Here is a 26,495-nt window from a genome sequence, read left to right as displayed (position 1 = left end):
ATCAAGGAAATTATTTTTTATCATTGGTCCAAATTATATGTAGTAAAAGAAAAAAGTATTTTTTTTTAAATATTTGAGGCGAAAAGTTTACTTGTTTTGATAAAAAATCATAATTGTTAATAATATGACCAAAAAACATGACCTAACGATTTCAATTATTATTTTTTTATATAAAAAATTACTTTTTGTGACTTAACTATAAAAGTTCACATATGCTGTCGCTGATTTTTTTTAGGCATTATCAAGCTCTCCAACTTTTCTCTGGAACTCGATCATATATCTCTGATCGTTAAGGCGGTGTTCATAAGAAACGTTTTCGTTCGACCGTTTTTTCTCCGAGTTACTTTGCAAATGCCACTACTACGAAAAAGTCTTTTCGTTTGGGTTAGTATAGCCTATGACACTCACAAATGATGTGGCTTTCTATTGGTAAAAGAAGACAAAATCGGTTAAGTAGATACAGAGATTACCCCTACAACCTCACAAACTTTACCTCTTTATAATATTAGTATATATATAAACACACACACACAAACATACAAATTGTATTCCTAAATAATTATTTAATTTATTTATTAGAGAAATTTTTCGATATGTAGTGTTTTATTATTTTTATATAAGGTTAAAGCATTGGATGTCTTTAATATCGTTAGGTATCGTTAGGTAATAATTTGTTATATAGTTCTGCTCCTTCGTATAATATATTTTTTCTTCCGTAGTTAGTTCGGGACGGTCTTAAACAAATATTGTTCTTACGTCTAGTTATACGTTGTCCTTTTCTTGTAAGTGTTAATTTGGATTGAATATTTTTATTTAATAATTCATGTATTAATATGCATGTTTTATATTTATATATTTGTGATAGTGTCATTAATTTAGTCTCTTCGTAGATCTTCTCCGTCGGAGTTTGGTAGTGGTCATGGAATAATCGTTTGACTTTTGTTTTGACACGTTTCAATTTGTTTTAAACACACAACAATTTGTTTAAAACACACTGTTTTAGCTGCAATATCCCATACTTCTATTAGGTATTCTAGATGGATTTTTACCATAGAGTTTAGTTTTTTATTATGTATGTAACAGATGTCGGTTAACATCGAACTATCCCTCGAAGTGCTCCCATGACGGAGGATAATTTAGATTTATCAGTGTTAAGAGGGTTTGGGCTTTCTGCCGTATCCTGTATAGGAAAATGAAAAATAAGTCTAGATGTCAATAATGCCAAGGTTGTTGTAGAAGCATTGGTAGTGTTAGATTTATATTACAAGTTCCATTGATGATTGGTCAGACTTTTACGGAACAACAACACATTGTTGTCTTAAAAACAGGAGCTAAATTAATAATTGCCCAAAAAAAGTCCAAATCGTGTAGTTTATTGTTTTTTTACAGCTGAATCCATTTTTATTAATGGTTATACGGAAGTTTGTCTTCATTCTGATTCCATTTATAACGGGGATACAATTAAAGAGTCTAGTCTATGTCAAGAGTCGTGAATAGAATATAAAATATTACCCATTGTTACCAACTTATTTAACGGAAAAGGAGATATTCTACGTTTTCAATAAAATTAAATGTTAATACTCCCGTTGTTTACCGTCCCTATAGGATGCCTGTAAGAGAGCGAGAACTAGTTCGATGCATGGTGCATGAACATGAGGAATCCGGTATTGAGAGGCCTTTCTTTAACGGTAATTACTGATTGTAACTCTCTTAGGGCCACTTTTGAAAAGAAAGATATACTAACTCGGGTTGCACGTTGGTGAAATATAATGCAAGAATATGACTTTACTTTACTTTTCAGTACAAGCCTGGAGTAATCATGTTTCATTTGAACGTTCTCGGTAGAAATCCCATATGTAATGAAGATAACCCCTTTGATGTTAGAAATATTGAATCAAATTGGATAATTACAGTCCAACAAAACGATCCCGACTTGAGCGAATTGTTAGTATTTTGAAAGATAAGAACACAGAAAATTATGTAGAGATTAATTTAATTTCACTATTAAAAGGGCTTACTGTCTAAAAAGACCGATGAAGGTAATCGTTGGGTGGTGTTTACCAGCTGTGGATATGTAGAGGCCACAATGGTAAAATTAAGTTTTATAATGATTATTAAGTTGAAGACATGAAGAGACTTCAACTGTTTGCCAGCTATGGATATGTAGAAGGTATGGTTACCTATGAATATTGTGAATTGTTATTATTGTTGTATTAATTTTCAACAAATGTGTAATAATAATAATACTTGTAAATCAGAAGAATATTACTCAGTTGTTTTATTTTTTTTTCATTTTTATATCTCATAATTTCACGAGACGTAAAAATGTCAGTAAAGGCCGATTGTTAGCACTTTATTGATTGCCTATTATTATAACTGTCAACTAAGAATGTCACTGGTCATTCAGTGAAAAAGAAAAAAAAAGAAAAAGAGTAATGACAGGACGCTTGATGAAAAAAGGAGGACTTTTTCGAGGGATCTTGGAAGGACGAGGATTGGGAAAGACCGACGCTAGCGGGGAAGATATCCTATTCTGCACGTGGAAAATAAGAAGAGTTGACAGTTGCGGTAGCTCGTTCGAGTAATATTAAACAATTTAAGTATTTATTAATATGTTTACTTTGGTGATATTTCATTATTTATATAAAGTTACTACGTAAACTGATTATTACGTAATGGAATAAAGGAATTAAAAGCTTACTATACATTTATTAATATTTAATTTAAATATATATATTGTTAAGGCTCAGTATTAGACATAATGGGTTATTTGAGGTTAATAAGTGAGAACGTTAATTTATACTAAATTTATTTTATTATTATTTTGTGCTTAAATAATTTGAAAAGGCTTGATCATTTAGTTTATGTGTAAAGAATGAAAATAAAAATAACTTGTACCAATTAATAAAATTGTTTAAATAATAAAACTTCTACATTCCTAATGCATATTTAACACTTTATCGATCGGTTGGATATGACTTAAAATAAAATTACATCTGGCCATTAACTGTCTTTATTGAAGAGAGACAACTGTCATGGTAGCGGTTTTTAAAACGGAGGAACTAAGAAATTAATTATTTTGGTATTAAAATTACATCGGAGAATAAACATCATATTGTATATTAACATTACATTATATATAACAATATTATATAGTATACAACTGTGTCTTATTTCGGACCAGCTTAAAATATGTACAACTTAAATACAATACACACTTACAAACACAAAAACACACAGGCACGCACATACAGACTCATTCATTACATTCTCATCTGTTAATAGTTTTACTTTACTTACCGTCTTCTAGTTAGTATAAGATATGTATGTTTACTGTTGAATAACCAAATAAATAAATGATCAGTTTGCCCCTTTTTAAGTAATGTGTTTCCTTTCTGTTGTAAATATGTTATTGTCTTTTGAAAACTATAAATCACTTGTCACGCAAGAAATTTCATTGAAGTCAAGGTTAGTCGATTTACAAATAGTTCGTTAAAAATTATCATATCAACTTCGGTGAGAATACATTCTTCCTGAGTGAAATCTCATAAACATATATCATGTTAATTGAACAATTGAGAATAACACACGTATAATTTAAATGTTAATAATAAGAAGAAATACACGAAGTTAGTATGCCAGAAAGTAAAATGAAAGTTTATTTATAATGTGATTACAGTTAGGTAGATAAGTAGGCGGATTGGCAAATGAGTATGATGGTAAATCGATGACATTTTCCTATATACATAGGCTGTAAGAAATATCACGCGTACTTTTTTTTTAAGCATTACATCGTTAATGCGCCACAAACCTTGAGAACTCAGATGTTATGTCTCTTGGTTCAGTCACCCTTCAAACCAGAAAACAACATTACTATGGTTTTGCGGTAGTCTACGCGATGAGTGAGTCATTCATGCAAGATTTTGTAAAATCAATAATACTTTTATTTATTTATTTCTTTTTATATTTTTTTAAATTTCTGCTTTTTTAATGCTTGCTGTGGTCTCGTTTAATTGAAGGAGCTTGTATATTTTAAAGCATTATACCACGATGTAATATACTCGTAAGTGTGTAACCTTTGTTGGAGATCTTTAATAAGTAAATAAATAAATAATTGCAGTGACAGTGTTGACTTGGATCATGATTTCCTGATAACGTCATGCGAGGCTGTTTATGAATGCGTAACAGACTCTATATTGTTTTCGATGGACTATAACGTTCATATTGATTCTTGCAAGTGTAATATAAATTGTGATTGTAGGTATGTGATGAGCGAATGTCAAACTATTTGAACCGTTTTTTCATTTGAGAAATGAATTGTTACATATCACTAAGCTTATGAATTTGTATCGTGTCAATTATTTTGTGCTAATAATTGTTGGTGATTATAAATAAATAATACACTGGTTACCGAGAGTAACTTACACGAATAAACGTAAAATGTCATATTTTCCAGGTCACTATATAAGTTTCTCATTATGTCTGTTTATATTTCGATTATTAATCAATGATCAAAGACTTGATCTTAAATACAATGTCAACGCTTATCAGATATTTTGCTATTTATTTATTAAAGGTGATTTATATATCTCATTTATCAGGATATTATGATTAGAGATTTTTTTTATGTCAGTCATTATATAAATAAAAATATGAATAATAGAGATAGATATTTCTTCAAATCAAATGGACGTGATCCAGGCAAAGATTGGTCCTAAAATGAAATCATGTGGATCAGCTTTATTAACTGGGCAACATTTATAAAGAACATTGACTCATGATCTAGTAGTACAACGTTTTCATTCCGGTAATTCAAATAATCTGTAAAACAGTTGTATTAAGACTGAGCCAAATAATCACAAGAAGAGTCTTAAATGAAAATAGTGCGCTCACAAACGTCTTAGGCGAATAAAAAATTGTCAATTGCATGTAATTACATTATAATGATGCTGTGATGTAAACGTAATACGATATATATATATACATATTTACTTTTTTATTGTTGTTCCTGTTAATAACACTGGCTCACTCACCCTTCAAACCGGAACACAGCAATACCGAGTACTGCTGTTTTGCGGTAGAATATCTAATGAGCGGGTGGTACCTACCCACTATTAGAATTGACCATTGTGAGAAGAAGAAAATTTACAGTTGATACATGAATATTTTCGGTACGCTAGGTATTATTATTATGATAATGTAGATCTTTGAGTGCGTTTGTATTGTATTTGTAAGATCTTACCAATGCAGTTTACCTAAGGTTTGGAAATGTACTAATTGATATATTAACGACTCTAATTAATATTTGATGATGTACTTGATATTTCCAATAACAGCATGTATTACGAAATATCAAATTTCAAGCAAGTCAAACAGCTTTATTGGTAGGCGATAAACGTTATCGCTATTGTTTCATATGTATTTATGTGATATATAATGATTAATTGTCGGTAGTGAAACGCCGACTTTTCACGTACTTAATTTGTTTTTTATAAATAATTCATCTTGTGTTCCACACCGGAGATAAACATCATTATGACATGCATTTGTTAAATAATTGATTCAATATATATAGGTTAATCCATTAACCTTCAATTGAACAACATTCAATCGATCTCCTTAACAGAAAATGAGGCCTTGCCAGTAGGTTACTCAACTTTACATACATTAAATTATGTTATAAATGCGATAATTTTTTTTGAAATATAAACTGATTAGGGTTAATAAATTTAATTGAATGAATGGTCTATTTTCAACAGCATCTCTTTTACAAATAAAACCTGAAAGACCGGGTCAAACGAAAATGAAATTTGGTCGATCGAATCAAAGATAAATAAATGACATAATTTTGTAGGTTCACAATCAAATGTGATTACGTAGTGCGGGAGCCGGTATTAACTATGTGTACGAACCACGATTGGCGCTTAGACCTCAGGCAGACAGTAGTTTAGTACCCGCCGTACCGTCATGTCATAACGACGTGTTACTTTCTAAATCGTGACAAAATACGAACACCAATCAAGTTCAGAGTATTTACTTAAATTCCTGTGCGTTTTAATAATCATGTATGTATTAGCTTTGGCTTTAATTGGGGCGATCGCTGTGGCAGTTTTTGTCATAGATTCATTATGGAGTCTCTTCGAATTTATCAGTTCATATCTGATGCCATATTTTATACCCACGGAAGTGTTACCCTTGTCGAAGAAATTTGGATCTTGGGCCGGTAAGTAATAGTTATATTTGTGATTTATTACCGACCAGCGTGATAGTTTTGGTGAACGAAACGCGTGCATTCACCTTTAAAATAATCGCCTTTGACATATTAACCTATATAAATAAGCAAGGGTCGCATTTCTGAGTTAATCGGTGTTTGATTCCGGTTCTTATGCGGTTTACTTGTAACCTTGAATACAAAAAGTTTATTGATACTATCAATATATTTAATTATTCCTTTGATCGTGGAAAATAATTTATTAAAGTAATTCCTTTACCACACACATGACGTTAATAGTTTTGTTTATAGTTATGTATAATATAATTATATATAATAGTTGTTTTTCTTGATTTAATCAATAACATCTTGAGTCTATTTACAAGGAATTTAGTTTAACTTTATTTTAGTTAATATATTGTAATGTTAAAGGTCAGTAATAGAACACGCAATATACGCTACAATAAATTAATACAAATAAAGGGCAAGTCGTTCAATGTGTCCAGAATTATTCAAAAAGACAATATAGCAAAAGTATTGTCTAGCAAAGTGATATCAAGTTACAATATATTGTCTATGTAATAGAATATTACATAGACAATATATTGTAACTGTATTAGGACTTTACCCAAATAAATAATGAATGTAATAATTGTCTATGGGATTATCTTAGTATTTACGATTAGAGTGTCTATATATTTGACAGTTGACTTCCTCGTTGGTCTAGTGGCTTGCTATAAGGCCGCAGACACCGATGTCCAGGTTTAAATCCCAGATCGGGCCAATAAAAAGTGATTGGGTTTTTCTGTCGAAAATTCCCAGTAGAAGCCCGGAGTCTGGAAGATGGAAATTTGTAAAGGTGTTCTGCGCCTGAACTCTTTCTGGTCATAACGAATTGCCGTCCCATTGGATTCTGAGAGTTAGGGAATAGAGAGTGCACCTGTGTTTGCACACACACTTGTGCACTAAAATATATCTTGCGCAGTTGGCTAATCTCTCTTGAGATTGCCCGCCGTGGCTGAAATCAGTCCGAAGGACATTATCTGACAGTTCGCCAGATTGCTACATGTGGTTAGGATCCATGCGGATGTTCTTATAATAAATAAATAAATACAGTAATCTAGAATAGTAATGTAGGCTTATTGTGGTGGTAATAATATATATTGGATTATTAGTGACGACATCTTATTTTTAAATATGATTGCGTATATCAATTATTCTTCTTATTAAAAGTTAAGTAAATTATTCTTCTTAAAATCGGACAAATTTCGGTTTAATGTGATACATGACTATAATTAACAGCATATATGCCTTGCGTTTTTTTATCCGCTTAATTAAATTATAAATTGCTTAGGCGTGCTACTCCACCTGATGGTAAGTGGTAGTAGAGTCTAAATGCGACGACGGCCAGTACAGTCGGGAAGAATGTTCTGTACTAGCCGTCCCCGCCTTGCCGGCCCGCAAGATGAGGCATCATTCACGCCTCGTTTGAAGGAACCCGGGTTGTAAGAGGAGGGGAACACGTGAGCTGGTAAGGAATTCCATTTTTTGGTAGTGCGACAAAGAAAGGAGTTGCCAAATTTCTTTGTGCGCGATGGAATTGATGTCACAGTTAGGCGGTGAACAGCATAGCATGCGGCTAAGCCAAGCCGGGTGATGAAATTCCAATGCGTGTTATTCGGATCGATCTTTGCTTCAATGATAAATGTGGGACACAGACGATGAAACAAAGCGAGCTGTATCAAGTCGATGCAAGCATGTCAATTCAGCGAAGGTATGCCGAACGGAACGCCGGCTTCAGCTGCATATGTTCCAAAGACATGATCGGTCGCGAAACTGCAATTTTGCAGCTGGCGTGCAGTTGTAATGCAGACTCTGTGTGTATATACTATGTATAGTTATTACTACGAGTCAGCTTTTGTTGTTCGACAAATATAGACGAGTCGAACGTGCCGACCCGCTTGTGTGTAGCACGCCTTACTGTGTGTAATTTTAATTATGAGATTTCCGATTCGAGGCAACATCTTTTACTTTTTATGACTGTTTTTATTTCATTTGATAAAAATGTAAACGTCAAGATTAGAAACTTTAAAATAAAAACTATTAAGAAGTTTAAATAACAACGACACATATACAGCCTCCAAACAGCAGTACTAGGTATTGTTGTGTTTCGGGTTGAAGTTGAGTGAGCCAGTGTAATTACAGGCACAAGGAACATAACATCTTAGTTCCCAAAGTTGGTGGCACATTGGCGATATGTGGGATTGGATGGTTAATATTTCTTACGGTGCCAATGTCTATGAGCGATGATGACCACTTACCATCAGGAGGCCTATTTGTCTGAGCTAGTTGCAGATATTGGAAAAATAAAGAGTTGCAGATGTATAATTTAATATGTGTTTTGGATGCAATCTTTATCCACTGGGTGATACCTAACTATTAAAGGTCGTAGGCAAATCTATTGAAAAATGAAGGGCTGGTAGTATAGCGAATAGACTGTCATTGAAAATTTAATTCTAGAAAACGTATTAATTATAAAAACAGAATACTTAATTAAATTTTGCTTAATTCGACGGGCTGGCAAATCCGATACGAGTAGAAAGAGTTCAGGCGCAGGACCAGCACCATTACCCGATTTCCGAGGCACGGAAGTATTTCCATACTCTGCGCTACAGAGTATATAGTTTTTGGCACATTTGTATAATGATGTTGGGCAAAAAGAGCCACCTGAGTCGAAACATACCACTGCTTCTTAGCTGGTATCTTAACCTTGGAAATTAAGTAAAATCAAACAATGACAAATAAATAATGTGTAAGTATTTTTTAAATTATAATATAAATATTCATAATATTCACGAAAGATAAAATCAGAATATGAGTCGAGTGAATAGTAAGAATTAAAGAGAAAATTTTAATTAAATAAACAAAATAAAAACAAGGTCATTTTGGCGTTCGTCGTTGTTCATATTTATAAAGAAGAATACATAGTTATAAGTTATATGGTAATTGACAATAGCAAACAATAGTGAATATTGTGAACTAAAAGTGACAGTATCTATGTATTCGCTTTGTTACACAATGTTGTCTTCAAAGATGCTTTGAGTGTTTCGTCATATCGTTGCAAGATACAGCGGTCCTTAAGTCTTGGGTAACAGACATTTATACATAGGTCAAACGATCTTTATAACTGACGACGAAGAGAATGGTAATGTCTTTATACATATGTTACTTTTCTAGTTATTAGATTTTATATAATTATTTTATGAAAATACAAAACGCATCTTTAATTTCTATGCAGTATAAAAACGTGAACTAAGAACGTATAATGCAACTTGTAAATAATTTTTACGAGGCTTTTTTACTCATTTGTCTTTATTTAAAAAAAAATGTTGCGCTATTCAAATTACTTTCGATTAATTTAATTTCATAGCATTTCGTTGAGTTTTGTAAATATTAGCAAATTTCCGTTGCAATAATTTATGAAACGCTTAATCTTTAACTAATCGATTGACCTGTGTTTCTTGAACGATGAGATATTATCAAACTCGTTTGTAACTTAATAAAATATTTCGTGGTGCGGTATAAAATTTTATATTAACCGACTTCTGTTGTATATTACTTCGTCTTTAAGTTTACGTATTAATTTTTTGTAGAGTTCAATTCCATATAGAGATATAGAGATGGCCCAGTGGTAAGAACGCGTGAATCTTAACCGATGAACGTGGGTTCAAACCCGGGCAAGCACCTCTGAATTTTCATGTGCTTAATTTCTGTTTATAATTCATCTCGTGCTTTTCGGTGAAGGAAAACATCGTGAGGAAACCTGCATGTGTCTAATTTCATCGAAATTCTGCCACATATGTATTCCACTAAAACCCGCATTGGAGCAGCGTGGTGGAATAAGCTCCAAACCTTCTCCTCAAATAGGGAGAGGAGGCCTTAGCCCAGCAGTGGGACATTTACAGGCTGTTACTTTAGAGTTCAATTCCATATAGCTGCAAGGTTACTTTTTCAATTTTATTGCTATTGTTACACATTTTTTAAGTGTGCTTTCTGGCACACTTACTTTTTGTATATACCTTATATATAGGTACAGGTCTATACCCTATTAAAAACAGGTATTGGTGATAATATGTTTATTTATAATACAACTCTATTGCACTTAACTACTTATATCCACGTTTATTTTACTTCCAAAGTTCCCAAAGAGACAGCCAATACGCAAATCCTTATCGAAATTTATAGATTATCCAAGATCTCGATCGAATACTGCGTCAATTTAATGTAAAAGTAGTCTATTTGTTTTTTCTCTTTACTTTAACTTTTCTAAGTAATATTAATACTTTCTTTTCCAACTAAGAATCGAGTAATTATTAACTATAAATTATTTATGAAACAACTACCACCAACAAGATTATACTTACATTACTTTTCATGTAAAAATAAACATTTTTTGGGAATTACGATTTGACAGTCGGAGAGCTATAAGGCCGCCATCATGTCTATGTAACCACGACTGCTTAAGATATTTTATATTTAAAATTCTTGGGAAAATTATTACTGTTTTTAAACATCGTGTAACAACAAAAACAATCAAAGAGGTTTGATTTATGTTTTCCATCGGATGTTATCAAAAGAATAAATAAATGTGTAATAATCTATTTTATAATATTACTAAACTATTTGTAATATAATTATTTTTTTCTTACTAAGCCGGAATAGGAAAACATTTTCTTATCTTTTGTAGCTAATTAATTTGAACGAAGTGTCGGGAGTTGCTTTGTTTTTTTTTTAAATCTTGTAATAAATTAAATGTAACTGTGGTCCATAAAAAAGTAAATGTTAAGCAAAGGAACAAATGTTTCGTCGTAAAAATATTTTAGAATTATGTAAATGTGTGAAGTGCTTGATGTAATACTAAATGTACATGAACGGAAGCCATTAGTGGGATACAATAGCAAATTTAGCAATACCATGTGAATGTTAGATCTAGTCTCATAAAACATATTATTTTAAACTAGGAAGACAATTGCTTAAAGTTTTAAATTTATAATTAATATTATTTTTTGTATGATTTATAATTATTATAATTCGGTTTAATAAAAACAATAATATCCTGGGACATTATTCACACACGGCCATATGATCCCAAACTAAGCAGAGCTTGCTTGTACTATGGAGACCAAACAACTGACATAATACATATACTACTTTTCTTTTGTTAATACATACTTATATAGATATTTACACCCTGATTTATTTATTTATTTTGAACAAATTATACATATCTTAAACAATAAATACGATAGGAACTACATAAGTACAAAACTGTGTCGTAGCTACTATCGCCCTCCAATTCGACAGCACATTTATTTATTATTTGTTCATTATAAACATAACAATCAAATATCATTTAATTTAACACAATATAATATATAAATATATACATCTAAATGTATAATACTATAAGGAAGGGATAGGGTAGGAAGGAAGAATAGGTTAGGTCGATGTTATATTGATCGTTTTAGTAATGATTCAGTCTCATCATAGCTCAAATTGAGAAGCCAGTAGGTCATTTGAATTTTACACTGGTAAGTCGTAAGTGAGAAAATATTGTTCTTCTTATTTATTCTATTATATTACTTCGTCTTTAAGTTTACGTATTAATTTTTTGTAGAGTTCAATTCCATATAGAGATATAGAGATGGCCCAGTGGTAAGAACGCGTGAATCTTAACCGATGAACGTGGGTTCAAACCCGGGCAAGCACCTCTGAATTTTCATGTGCTTAATTTCTGTTTATAATTCATCTCGTGCTTTTCGGTGAAGGAAAACATCGTGAGGAAACCTGCATGTGTCTAATTTCATCGAAATTCTGCCACATATGTATTCCACTAAAACCCGCATTGGAGCAGCGTGGTGGAATAAGCTCCAAACCTTCTCCTCAAATAGGGAGAGGAGGCCTTAGCCCAGCAGTGGGACATTTACAGGCTGTTACTTTAGAGTTCAATTCCATATAGCTGCAAGGTTACTTTTTCAATTTTATTGCTATTGTTACACATTTTTTAAGTGTGCTTTCTGGCACACTTACTTTTTGTATATACCTTATATATAGGTACAGGTCTATACCCTATTAAAAACAGGTATTGGTGATAATATGTTTATTTATAATACAACTCTATTGCACTTAACTACTTATATCCACGTTTATTTTACTTCCAAAGTTCCCAAAGAGACAGCCAATACGCAAATCCTTATCGAAATTTATAGATTATCCAAGATCTCGATCGAATACTGCGTCAATTTAATGTAAAAGTAGTCTATTTGTTTTTTCTCTTTACTTTAACTTTTCTAAGTAATATTAATACTTTCTTTTCCAACTAAGAATCGAGTAATTATTAACTATAAATTATTTATGAAACAACTACCACCAACAAGATTATACTTACATTACTTTTCATGTAAAAATAAACATTTTTTGGGAATTACGATTTGACAGTCGGAGAGCTATAAGGCCGCCATCATGTCTATGTAACCACGACTGCTTAAGATATTTTATATTTAAAATTCTTGGGAAAATTATTACTGTTTTTAAACATCGTGTAACAACAAAAACAATCAAAGAGGTTTGATTTATGTTTTCCATCGGATGTTATCAAAAGAATAAATAAATGTGTAATAATCTATTTTATAATATTACTAAACTATTTGTAATATAATTATTTTTTTCTTACTAAGCCGGAATAGGAAAACATTTTCTTATCTTTTGTAGCTAATTAATTTGAACGAAGTGTCGGGAGTTGCTTTGTTTTTTTTTTAAATCTTGTAATAAATTAAATGTAACTGTGGTCCATAAAAAAGTAAATGTTAAGCAAAGGAACAAATGTTTCGTCGTAAAAATATTTTAGAATTATGTAAATGTGTGAAGTGCTTGATGTAATACTAAATGTACATGAACGGAAGCCATTAGTGGGATACAATAGCAAATTTAGCAATACCATGTGAATGTTAGATCTAGTCTCATAAAACATATTATTTTAAACTAGGAAGACAATTGCTTAAAGTTTTAAATTTATAATTAATATTATTTTTTGTATGATTTATAATTATTATAATTCGGTTTAATAAAAACAATAATATCCTGGGACATTATTCACACACGGCCATATGATCCCAAACTAAGCAGAGCTTGCTTGTACTATGGAGACCAAACAACTGACATAATACATATACTACTTTTCTTTTGTTAATACATACTTATATAGATATTTACACCCTGATTTATTTATTTATTTTGAACAAATTATACATATCTTAAACAATAAATACGATAGGAACTACATAAGTACAAAACTGTGTCGTAGCTACTATCGCCCTCCAATTCGACAGCACATTTATTTATTATTTGTTCATTATAAACATAACAATCAAATATCATTTAATTTAACACAATATAATATATAAATATATACATCTAAATGTATAATACTATAAGGAAGGGATAGGGTAGGAAGGAAGAATAGGTTAGGTCGATGTTATATTGATCGTTTTAGTAATGATTCAGTCTCATCATAGCTCAAATTGAGAAGCCAGTAGGTCATTTGAATTTTACACTGGTAAGTCGTAAGTGAGAAAATATTGTTCTTCTTATTTATTCTATTATATAAAATTGAGCTCAAATAATTGTGTTGGTGACTTGCCATCGCTAATTTAAATGGAATGGTCTGGCAAACCCTATCACTTCTGCGTTTGTTAGATACAAACTTATTATAGGGAATATTTTTATGCTTCCGAAGAATTGTTTGCAGTATATATAGTTGACGCACTGTGAGAACTTTACAAGATTTATATAGTTCAATTGTAGATTCAAGACAAACACACGTGTTCATGCATACAGATGTCTGTCCTGGGTGGGAATTTAACCTACAACCTTCGGCGTGAAAGGTAAGTATCTACCAACCACGTCAACTGGCCCGTCAAAGTTTCTGACTTTTACTACAACTTTCATATTTATTAATTTCTTAATATTAGCCTTAGCACGCAAATTTTACAAATGTCGAATATATTTAATGCGCGTTGCGAGTGCTTTAACAATTCAATTCTTTATTTATTATTATTATATACAATTTTTTTGCTTTATATTACGTATAATCGGCGTTAATAAATTGATAAAAAAACCGTGTGTTCTTGAAATGTTTTCTATCTATTTCGGTTAAGTTACAAATAATACGGAAGGTATGCGCGTCTGTAGATATTTCCGCTTAACCTTTTTTTGTTATTTTTTCTAAAACGATAGTGCATCCGCTTGTGTACTATTATATATATATATTATTTATTATTATTATTCTACTATACCTTTTGAGCTAAATGTAGTGTCTTTTAGATTACCATAGATAAAAGAGAAATTTGAGAGCGTATTATTATTTTTATTCCTTACAAAAGCGACAACAATTGCAGATCGAGATACCACGTCAAATATTTCTCAATCTGATCCTTATTACAAATAACTGTCATCTCAATTCAGTCGCAATATGACATAAAATCACATAAAGATTAGTCAATTACTTTGAATTGCAATAAAAATTTGCTCTCGTTTTTTATTACACAGCCAATTTAGAATTGTATCTAGTTGTTTCAAAATGATTAAGCGTATATTCGCTAACGAAAAGTAGAGTAGGAACTGGAAATAGTGCTCGCATAAACAATATAGATAGATATATAAAGAAATTTATTGCAATTAATTGTAACAAATTTTTACAGAAACATAAAAAACGAGTAAATATAATATAAATATAAGGCTTTATTACTAATTTAGATCCCATACAGTAACCAAAAGTAAAATAATAAGATTAAACTTAAAGAGATGCTGCATTGCAAATAATAGTAAAGTCAACCAGAAAATGTACTGATTATTATATATCATTTAAAAAAGATATTATTTATTTATAGGCCCTCAAGTTGTTATATAGTCTAGACTTTATTATACTCATTTAAAATGCTTGGTCCACGGAAATTGGTAGTGTAAATATATACATGAGGACGGAGCTATATGTAAACGTTAAATAAATGATAAACATTTTGTCTATGTGAATTTTAAAAGCTATAATTTATTTATATAGTAACCTATTGTGAAAACTTTTATATCCTTCATATTAATTAATTTATTTGTATTTAGTTTTTTATAGTCATTTTACCCTTCGGTTTTCGACAAGAAACGTTTTCAATAAAGAGTAAAGTTCATATTTCATAGACCCATTAATACAGCGCGCGCGCAACCGTTAAACGCAACATAACATTCGGCAGTTTCGCAACTATCCAAATTTTGTACACGAAGTCACAATCTCGTTACCGAAGAGTGGGTCACGGCCGTGGGTCAAACTTTTATAGCAACTTTCATTTAAAAACATAATATATATATGTATTGGTTGTTTCTGATTATTCTATATTAGATATTGATAATTAATATATAACTTGTCAATTGTAGTGATAGATATAATATCCTTGTACATTATTCACACATGGCCTCAAACTAAACAGAGCTTGTACTATGGAAACCAGACAACTGATATACCACATATACTACTTTTCTTTTGTAAATACATACTTATATAGATAATTACACCCAGACTCAGAACAAACAGACATGTTTATGCACACAAATGCCTGTCCTGTCCATCACGCCAACCGGCCACGTCAATGAATAGGAATTTACAGCGGTAAGATTAAAATATTTGAAGAAAGCGACAGTAAGTTATTGTAACATACTAAAAGTAATTTAATTTAATTACTCAAATTTTGTTATGGATTTTCAATAATTTTGCAATTTTGATTAATATATTTAAATTAAATTTTCATGGCCGTTTACTTTCAAAAGTAAAATGTAACTATATAAAAAAAATACTTTTAAATAAACGTTTCGAAATAAATTATGTCGTCGTGAGTTGATTTAAATAAATTTTATTTAATTAATTATTTAGTAAAAACGATAAGAAAAAAAGTTAAAGTAACAAATTAATAGCTTCATAAGTTTTATAGAAGATAAGTTGGGAAATTATATTATAATATAGAATATTGTCTATGAATAATCGTCTATATTTTCATTGTGAATAATAATAAGTACATATAAGAGACCTTCTAGCTAGAATAGTTTAACAAAGTAGTGCATGAAATCCATGTATAAATGGATGTATATTACAATGAAAGTTAACATAATTGGTTGAAGAAGATTTAACGAAGAAGGTTTTTTAATATTTATTTATCTATTGATTGAATGATTGATTTATTTATTTATTTTGGACAACCAACTGTAAATACATACATACAACTGTAGGTATACAGTTAAATAGAGGTTGAAAAGTTTTTCTGACAAATGTTCTACTAATTATATAGGTTATCACAAAATTCGTAAAAGCATCATAATATACAATTTGTTGTGACTCGGCACTAGACAGCGCTTCAAGATGTAAACTTCTATACCGGTCAACCGATCGCTATAACAATGGGTATATACAGGTACACGGGCAGGATAATGTCTGCCTGTATCGCTAGTATATTTGAAACAGTAACGTAAAAACTTCAATTAAAAGAAATAACTAAAAAGCACTAATTTATAAATATTAATAATAAAAAATAATAATAATAGTCCTCCCGATCGATTCGACCACGCTGGCCAATCTCAAGAGAGCATTAGATTATGAGATTAGCATACTGCTCAGGAAATATTATAGTGCACAAGTGTGTGCGCAAACAGAAGTGTACTCTCTATTCCCTAGCTCTCATAATCCGATGGGACGGGAATCCGACACGACCGAAAAGAGTTCAGGCGCAGGACGTACGGCTTTACACACTTTGAACACACACACTGGGAATTTTCGACAGAAAGCCCAATACCTTTTTATTTGCTGGATTTGAACCCGTCCTGGGTTCTAATGGATCCGTCTCCGGGTCTGCCTTACATCTAGCCACTAGACCACGAGGGCGAATATTATATATAACGCGATTATATGATATATAAATATTTATTATATTACATATAACGCGATAGATCCAATATATAGTGTAAATTCTAAAATACGTGTTTAGTCTATGAATAGATCGGACTTATTATATTCTTCTGCTTCTGCTTCCAGCCAAGATGAGTAAAGACAAAAAAAACAACTTTAACATTAAATTGGCGTGATCTTGTATAATCTATGATATTCATTATAGATTTGCGAAAAAGTAGCATTTTGAATGTTGGAGATTTGCTATCGGAACTTTCCAGTAAAATTAAAATGGATATTAGTAAGTATATATAAATAAAGACATATCAATCATTACTGGTGGTAGAGCTTCGTGAAAGCTCGTCTGGGTAGGTACCACCCGCTCATCAGATATTCAACCGCAAAACAGCAGTACTTGGTATTGTTGTGTTCCGGTTTGAAGGGTAAGTGAGCCAGTGTAATTACAGGCACAAGGGTTATAACATCTGAGTATCAACGCATTGGTGATGTAAGCGATGGTTAACATTTCTTACAATGCCAATGTCTATGGCCGTCTGTGACTACTTACCATCAGGTGGTCCATATGCTCGCCGCCTTCCTATTCTATAAAAAAAATAAACATTTGACACATGGAAGTTTCCTCAAGATGTTTTCCTTCACCGCACATCATAATATAAACACAAACTAAGTGCTTGCCTGGGTTTGAAACTGCGATCATCGGTTAAAATTCACGCGTTCTAACATATTGGCCCTATTAGTAAATAGACTGCTGAATTTTAAAAAGCTTTTATTACAAATATTTTCAAAATTTAAAACAAAGATGCGCGTAATCATATGCGATAAAAGATAAACAATATTATGAAAACATATTAAGAACGAAAATTTTATTGATTTTAGATTAGATTGATCATTAATTTCGGTCTTAAATATAAAATACCCTTCAAATATTAGTTAATTTGACAAGTTGTTTATTAAAAATAATTTTAACACTATATCGGACGCTAGTTTAGTTTTTTATTAAACACTTTAATTTGACCTACGTTTTTTGGTCAGATATAACGAGTCAAATACGTATTTCAATTATAATTTAAAAACTAAAATAAAACAGAGTTGGTTCCGTTAATACAATAAATCGGTTGAAAGGTATTATGCAAGCCCGTCTGGTTAGGTATCACGTCACGTATTCTACCGCTAAACAGCAATATGTATTCTATTATTATTCTATTCTAAATAGAATAGAATTGTTGTGATCCGGTTAGAACGCGAGTGAGCCAGTGAATCCGTTGAACTGAAACAAGTTAACATTTGCTGATAATCGGTCGAAACTGATGAGTATGATTATGAGTATATGAGGAGGAGGAGATGAGAAGTGACAAATACAATTTACAAGTAAGGCTTTTTAACGTTTATTTAATTTAAACATAATTAAAACAATATTATTGTACAGATTCAATAAATATGAATGTAATCATTTTTTTCAAAAATTACATAAAAATTATTAACACTAAAGCTTTAAATATATACAAAAAAAAATTAAAAAAAGCTACTGCACAAATCTAAATATTTGTATCTGAATATAAAATAGTTAAGTTATTCCAACAACGTAATAAATATGACTCGAAAAAATATGAGTTTTGGATTTTTGGACTTGCAAAGTGGCATCTTGCTGATTGTTCAATTAATCAATATTAATTGAATACTGGGTATTGAATTGAGTTTCGTTTAGAGTCAAGATAAATAACAGCTGCTCTGGTATATTATTGTGTATAGCAAATAGTTCTTGATTAAAATTATATTTTTATGAATAAAACAACATTATTCCATTTAACTAGTGGGTATGAGATCAACTTAAATTTTATTACCAAAGTTCCGATCAACTACACCGACATTCAAAACGCCATTTTTTTGTCACGTAATTTCAATGACAATGTTATATATTCCTTCGATTGGTTTAGGCTAGAGCTATATCATGTCATCGTTAAGTGTTAAGTCAATATCCGTGTTTACATAAGCATAACTTTGATATTATTTATTGTTCAACATCACTATTATAATTAAAAAAAAAAAAAACAAAAAATTCTAGCTTAAAAACATGAATTTGAATTGAACCTTCAATAATGTTGTTCACAATGAAGTATGTAACGTAATGTAACAAAAATGTTTTATTGTTTTTGGTTTTTGTCGAACCGTCTGAGTGAAGCTTGTTTTTTTTTAAATTAACTTAGTATTAACTTAGATACAAGGATAAGACGCCTTTATTGAATAGATTATAAAAAAGTTATTGCTTTAATTTTTTTTATAACTAAATAAAACTTTTTGTTCGCAGCAATTACTGGCAGCACAGACGGGATTGGTAAACAATACGCGCTGGAGCTGGCACAGCGAGGTATCAATGTTATCCTCATCAGCAGGAACATCGAAAAGCTGAAGAAAGTCGCGGACGAGATAGGTAAATGTTTTTTTTTAAATAGCACGATAGATGTAAATATGTAATTGCCTTTAAATGTTCCACAGCTAGGTAAACGCCTCCAATGTATTCTTGAATCACAGCTTACTATTTGTTTTTTTTCCATAGCTGTGTAAATGTCATTTAAATATTGTCGTTCTCGGAGATTTATTGCAAATACGCGAACACTGTACGCCACGTGAAGTGCCGTATAAGTGTTGATGCAAACACTATTGCTATTAATATTACTAATCATAATATGTACTTTAAATGTGTAAATTTCACACATGTTTACATAAGTTACGTGTATTCATTTTTAGTGATTTCTATGCAGTTTGATGATTTCCTTACGGGATTTATAAATTGTATAAACGTGGTCAATTACACACATATATGTATATAAATTAAATGTGGCCGTAATGGAACGGCTGGCTAATGTGAAACATCCATATTAATGTTCAGTGAAAGAATTGATACAGTAACAGCCTGTTAATGTCCCACTGCTGGGCTAAGGCCTCCTCTCCCTTTTTGAGGAGAAGGTTTTAGACCTTATTCCACCACGCTGCTCCAATGCGGGTTGGTAGGATACACATGTGACATAATTTCAATAAAATTAGACACATGCAGGTTTCCTCACGATGTTTTCCTTCACCGTCAAGCATGAGATGAATTTTAATCACAAATTAAGCACATGAAAATTCAGTGGTGTTTGCCCGGGTTTGAACCCACGATCATCGGTTAAGATTCACGCGTTCTAACCACTAGGCCTTCTAGGCTTGAAAGAATTGATAATGAAAAAAAAAACAATAAATAAATCAATCATACAGTTTTAAGTTATACGACGCGGTCTTATCTACAAGGCCTGGCAATTTATGATAACCATCAATAGAACAATTTCTGTAGTTTCTCGGTAGACTCAACGTCTCGTTGTGTATTAAAATCCATCCTGTAAAATGACGATACAAAAGCGGCTATGTTAATAATGTTTATTCGTATAGAAAGGTTCCAAATTAGGAAATTTTTCAATAAGATATTTTAATAATATAGCAACGAATACGTATCTAATTCTTTCAAGTAAATATGGTTTTAACAGTTCTGATCAACTATTATCATCAATTATTTCCACACTTCGGATGACCCGAGAGCAGGCGCTTATTTAGCCCAAAGGCTGAGTCCAGCGGTGCAGAGAGGCCAGGCATTGTACCAGCGTATCGGGTACAATGCCACAGAACTATCTTTAAGGCGGCGTGTTTTTTCTATAAGTTTGTAATGCGTATTTTGTTTTTTATTTTATTTTTAGTTATAGAATATATGTATAAAAATGACTGTACATAGATTAATAGTTAAATAAAATATATAAAACAATAACAATTTTCAAATTATTATTTTTAATAAAATTAAGCAGCATTTTAATTATTATGTACTTCAAATTGATGTTATAATAAAGATCGGCACGCGTTCAAACAATAAATGTAGTTGGAAATCGTCATATTATAAAGACTATTTTATTTATTATGTTAGTATATCATCATAGGATCATAGGCGCAGCCCAAAAGATGAACTGCTATCAGTTGCCAGGATTAAAATGCATCTCTTATGTCTAACTACTACCAAAGTTCAAACTCCTTAGAAACAAACACATATTTACAATAATATTATTTCCTTAAAACGAAACGAAACGAGTAAAATATAATATTTACGGTTGGTAGAGCTATTCTGTTTGAACAAACACGAAACTCACCGCAGAATACGTGTGCTCTAATATCAGAAGGTGATATGCGACAATGACTGTAATAGCAATTATAACATATAAATGATAAGACGTAAGTCGGCTTCTTACAAAATATCTCTGCTGTCCGTTGGATGTTGAATCACGCGTGTTATTAAAATTAAATAATAACTAAATATTGTTAAACATTAATACTTAACAATTATAAATTATGTTTCAGAAAAATTACACAGTGTCAAAACGAAGATTATCGTAGCGGATTTCAGTAAGGGGACCGAAATATACCAACACATCGAAGATCAATTGAAGGACATACCCTTGGGAATTTTAGGTTTGTTACAATTATGATGCTTCAATCATGGATATCTTATTTGCTAGTCTATAGCCAAAATCTTGGCGTGGAAGATAAATAAAAATATCAGTCAAATCAGTACTAAATCAATAAAATTAATTCTATGCATCTGAAATTGAATAGTGTACCTAGTTGTTTTATTTTATGATCATAATTTATATTTAAATAACAAAACGCTATTTATGCTCTGTCTATATATCAATAACAATAACAAAAGAGTAAACTCTGATGAGAGTATATATTTGATATTATAAATAGTATTTGTAGAAAATAATGCATTTGAAAATACATTTGCGGAGTATGAAAATCTTTTAGTCCATAAAAGTACTGTAAAAGTGTGCAAACACGATAAGAAAGGATAAAATTGTAAAAGCTACCGACTTCGCAAATTTAATATATACCTTCCTGTGGTATTTGATTCTGTAATAAAATCCCGTACATAATCTTAAATTTATCAATTAATATATATAAAGCTCAAAATCTTAATAAAAAAATAAGGTATATTATTATGAAAAAAAAGATGTAGATGATAAACAATCTTGGAGGTATATTCGATAATTTTCATCAGGTGTTTTTCATTTTCAATTGATATTAAATCATATTTTTTTCTATATCTAGTTTTATAATTTTCCTAACAATTATTTACATTAAAGCCTTAATATCTAGTAAGTAAATAATTTTTAAATATATATGATGTATTTGAAAAAGAGAAATATACATAAATATATATATATATATATATATATATATATATAAATATATATATATATATATATATAAATTTTATGATATAATACTAGTCTCTGGTCTCTGCTAGTCGTGAGTAAAGCTACCTACCGTAATATGTCTTACTTTGTATCTTACATAGTTTAGTTAGAATATGTTACATTCGATATATATATATCAAATGTTATATAATAATAGTTAATATGTTAGATTTGATTACAAAACGTTCAATTTCACTAATAAATTATCTACATAAACAACGAAAACAGCATCAAAATCCAACTATTTAGAAGAATGGACGGGAAAGGTTTATTTATTTTAAGGCACATCATTTTATTTGATTTATTCGATATTTTTATTTGTTGAATAGAATATACAAAAAATATAGTATTATTTAAGTACAAGTACAACCACTTGTTATATGGGAAGTGTCAGAGAAGGACAAACTGCGACGTGCAGATACTTGAGTAGATGTTGACTATTCAACTATTGGAAACTATACTATAGTGTCCATTTTTTTGTTTTATTTCTGACCAATTGAATTATTGTGCTTACAGTGAACAACGTTGGCGTCCAATACGATTACCCGATGCCATTATGTGAACTTCCAACAGCCAAGGCATGGGAGATCATTAACGTGAATGTGGTCGCTGTGACTTCGATGACACGCATGGTCCTGCCGGGTATGGTGGCGAGAGGACAGGGAGCCATTATCAACGTGTCCTCTGGTTCAGAGCTGCAGCCTCTTCCTCTCATGGCTGTGTACGCAGCCACTAAGGTACATACAACAAACAAATGCAGTTTGATGTTTATTTGGTTATTACTGATTATTATAATCAAGAAAGGTGCAGTTTGCTATGGCTGCCATTTATTTGCCATGGATTTGTATTGCATGGTTATAATTATATTACAAGCTCAACTGTTATAATCAAATTTCGAGGAGCATTTACAGTATAGGGTTCTTATTCTATTCTTTAATATGTCACAGTCCTTACAGACATTTGTGCGCATCACACCCATGCTTTGGGTTATATTCGGTCTCTTAATCTGTATAAGATATATGTTTTAAAATGCAAACACTAAATAACTATTAAATCGTACTCATGTACATCGAGGACTTTAAACATTTATGTGAGTATTTCAGTTTTAGACTAAATACTAACTATATATCACACTTAATCCATATAATTATATAACGTAGCGTTACCCGAACCCTAGCGTCTATGACGGCCATAAACATGTTAACTTGTATGTCAGCTCTCATTCTTTGACGAACCGGTTGGAGTGGTTAGTAGATACTTGCCTTTCACGCCGAAGGTTGTGGGTTCGATTCCCATCTAGGACAGACATTTGTGTGTATAAACATGTCTGTTTGTCCTGAGTCTGGGTGTAATTATCTATATACATATATATTTACATAAGAAAAATAATATATGTAGTATATCAGTTGTCTGGTTCTCATAGCACAAGCTTTGTACAAGCTTAATTTGGGATCAGATGGCCGTGTGTGAATAATGTCCCAGGATATTATTATTATTCTATTTGAACTTATTCTATCGACAAACGATTCTACCAAATTCATTGAAATGTTTTAGGTTTACGTTCGTAACTTCACATTTGCTATACGAGAAGAGTACGGATCTAAGGGTATCCATATTCAGCACCTCTCGCCTCTGTTCGTATCCACCAAGATGAACAACTTCTCTCAAAAGCTGTTGGATGGGAACCTCTTAGTGCCCGATGCAACCACCTACACCCGCCACGCCATCACAACACTCGCCAGAGTGCAGACCACTACAGGATACTGGTTACATGGAATTCAGGTGATTTTCTATAATCAAATTTTAAATATTGTTGAATTTTAACCGAAGATAATTTTAAATAATATATAAGGAAAAATTTAAACCTGCATCTAATCTGTTATCACGACTGACATCATAATTCATTAAGAATTGTCAAACCTCTTTATTATTCTTTTAAAATCATTTGGGTCAAAGAACCTCTTCATTTTACGAGATAAATTAAATTTCAAGTTAATGTTGATTTGAAATGTTAACGAGAAAATTTGACTAAAAACTCAGTAATTACTCTGTTTAAGCGACTGTTCATGTATGTATGTGGGTTTCTTTATTCCACCATAACTTTAAAATTCCTGAGCAGATTTGAATGTATGGAATATCATTAGAATCCTTATACCAATACGAGTGACACTGGCTATGAACTCATTAATTTTTTTTTTAATTTTTAAGGTAAAAAAAACTTTATACAAATAAACATATTCATTTTAATTTATACATCCCGAATGAGATCAGGAAATACTAATTCTACATATCTTTACTACCTATTTTGTAATATAATTAATATTATTAATTTAGGCGTTTTGAATTCTGTTGCATTAAAATCATTTTATATGTTTTCAGTACTTTTTCATAAAATTAGCGCCCGAATGGATCAGGATAAAAATTGGTGCTCAAATTAATCGTGAATTTCGGAAAGAACACATGCAGCATGTTAGAACGAAGATGTAACCAATTATAGATAATTTAGTACAAATTTGTATACTTTCTTTTTATTGTTATTTTAATGGTTATTTATAATTAATTTATATAAGAGGTTAAAAGTTTTGTCCGATAAACTTTTATTCTACCGAATACTCATATATATTTTTTATATTACTGTATCGGCTGACATAGCTTGAGATAAGCTGCAAGTTTCGTTCGGATGATTGATAATGAGTCGAGATGGTTCAATGGTTGGAACAATTGAATTTTAACCGAAGAATGCGAGCTGAAGCTCGGGCAAGCATCACTGATTTACCATATGCATAAGTATATGACAATCAGCCACTTATGTACTTTATTTTGTTCATTTACAATGTTTAAATCTTGCTTTTATGAAATAATCTCTGGCCAAAAAATCTTTGCTCTGAGGAGATAATGTATGTAAGTGTAACTGAAAATTGTTCATTTACGGTATTTAATTTAAAGTCTTGTATTTGTTACTTTATTGATGCTTCAAGATTGTTTCACAGTGGAAATGAACAAAAATAATTAATCATCGTCGGCAAAATACGGAGACCATGATAGCCATATATTATATAGGTAAGGTTTTATATAAATATGCTAGAAATATTGTGATATTCTTAATAGTGATCAAATTTTAATTAAATGTTTTCTTGATATTAAATCAGAATAATGGAATGAGGTTAAAACTTAGTGTTTTTTTTTCAGAATATCTGTAGTTAGTTAATTAATTGAGATGATTAGTACACCTCCTTACCGCTTTATTTATTTCATGTCCTTCACCCAAAGGTTGTCTGGAAGAGATCGCTCTTTTAGAGATAAGACCGCCTTTTGTACAAAATAGTTTTCGTTTCTTTTGTGTTTGTGTTTAAACTGGTTCTGTAACTCTTTTGGTGTACAATAAAGCATATTCTATTCTATTCTACCAGTAGTTAGTTTTCTAATAAATTAAATTAAAACCAATAAAAATATTTATATATGTTCGAAACATATAAGTGTTTAATGTATAAAGTAATTCATATCATCAGTGTATGTATTATTTATTGTATTAAATTAGCAAAGAGGGAAACATTCCGATTTTTATCTAAGAAAATTAAAAGGAGGTTTTAATCAAAAGATTCGGTGACTGACATTTATGACGTTAGATATTTCACAATGTCACCATTTTTATTTAGTTACGTGCGGTGGTTATACATATTTTGCGCTCAACTAGATTAGATATATGCGAGAAAAAGAAGAAAAAAAAAATACTTTACTAAAAATATAATTACCAACTTTTAATTGTTAGTGTGAAAAATAACAATGTCGAGTAGTACAAGCACTACGATACTATCACAAGATATAGAGAATCAGCTTCTAGGACAAAATAAGGAGGTAAGGAATAATACCTATTCTATTTTCTAATATACTAGTTAACCGTCCCTGCTTCGCTCGGGTAGAATAATGGCTACATACGGCAACGATATATCGTAGCGTTTTGAGTTTGCCCTTTACCCACACGCTACCGACATCTTCGTCGATCGTCAGT

General features: G+C 31.0%; 1 protein-coding gene across 1 annotated transcript; it reads left to right on the top strand.

Annotated features, from left to right (window-relative positions):
- The first annotated feature begins 5,951 nt into the window (after positions 1-5,951).
- Positions 5,952-25,900, top strand: LOC126780996 (inactive hydroxysteroid dehydrogenase-like protein 1). The gene is made up of 6 exons (XM_050505733.1): positions 5,952-6,223; positions 19,519-19,641; positions 21,588-21,698; positions 23,003-23,223; positions 24,041-24,268; positions 24,866-25,900. Exons 1-6 carry the CDS (start codon positions 6,064-6,066, stop codon positions 24,971-24,973), a joined length of 951 nt encoding a protein of 316 aa, XP_050361690.1. The 5' UTR covers positions 5,952-6,063; the 3' UTR covers positions 24,974-25,900.
- The last annotated feature ends 595 nt before the right edge of the window (positions 25,901-26,495 follow it).

This window comes from Nymphalis io, chromosome 3 (assembly GCF_905147045.1).
Source record: "Nymphalis io chromosome 3, ilAglIoxx1.1, whole genome shotgun sequence".
NCBI classification, from domain to species: domain Eukaryota; kingdom Metazoa; phylum Arthropoda; class Insecta; order Lepidoptera; family Nymphalidae; genus Nymphalis; species Nymphalis io.
Note: the sequence above shows the minus strand (reverse complement) of the source record. Positions and strands in the feature narration are given on the sequence as shown.

What these genes read in the sequence shown, in the direction of transcription:
- LOC126780996 (XM_050505733.1), top strand. Translation starts at nt 6,064, where the DNA reads ATGTATGTATTAGCTTTGGCTTTAATTGGGGCGATCGCTGTGGCAGTT. An exon ending in GAAATTTGGATCTTGGGCCG is followed by an intron (nt 6,224 to 19,518) that starts GTAAGTAATAGT and finishes TTTTGTTCGCAG; the next exon opens with CAATTACTGGCAGCACAGAC. An exon ending in CATACCCTTGGGAATTTTAG is followed by an intron (nt 21,699 to 23,002) that starts GTTTGTTACAAT and finishes TTGTGCTTACAG; the next exon opens with TGAACAACGTTGGCGTCCAA.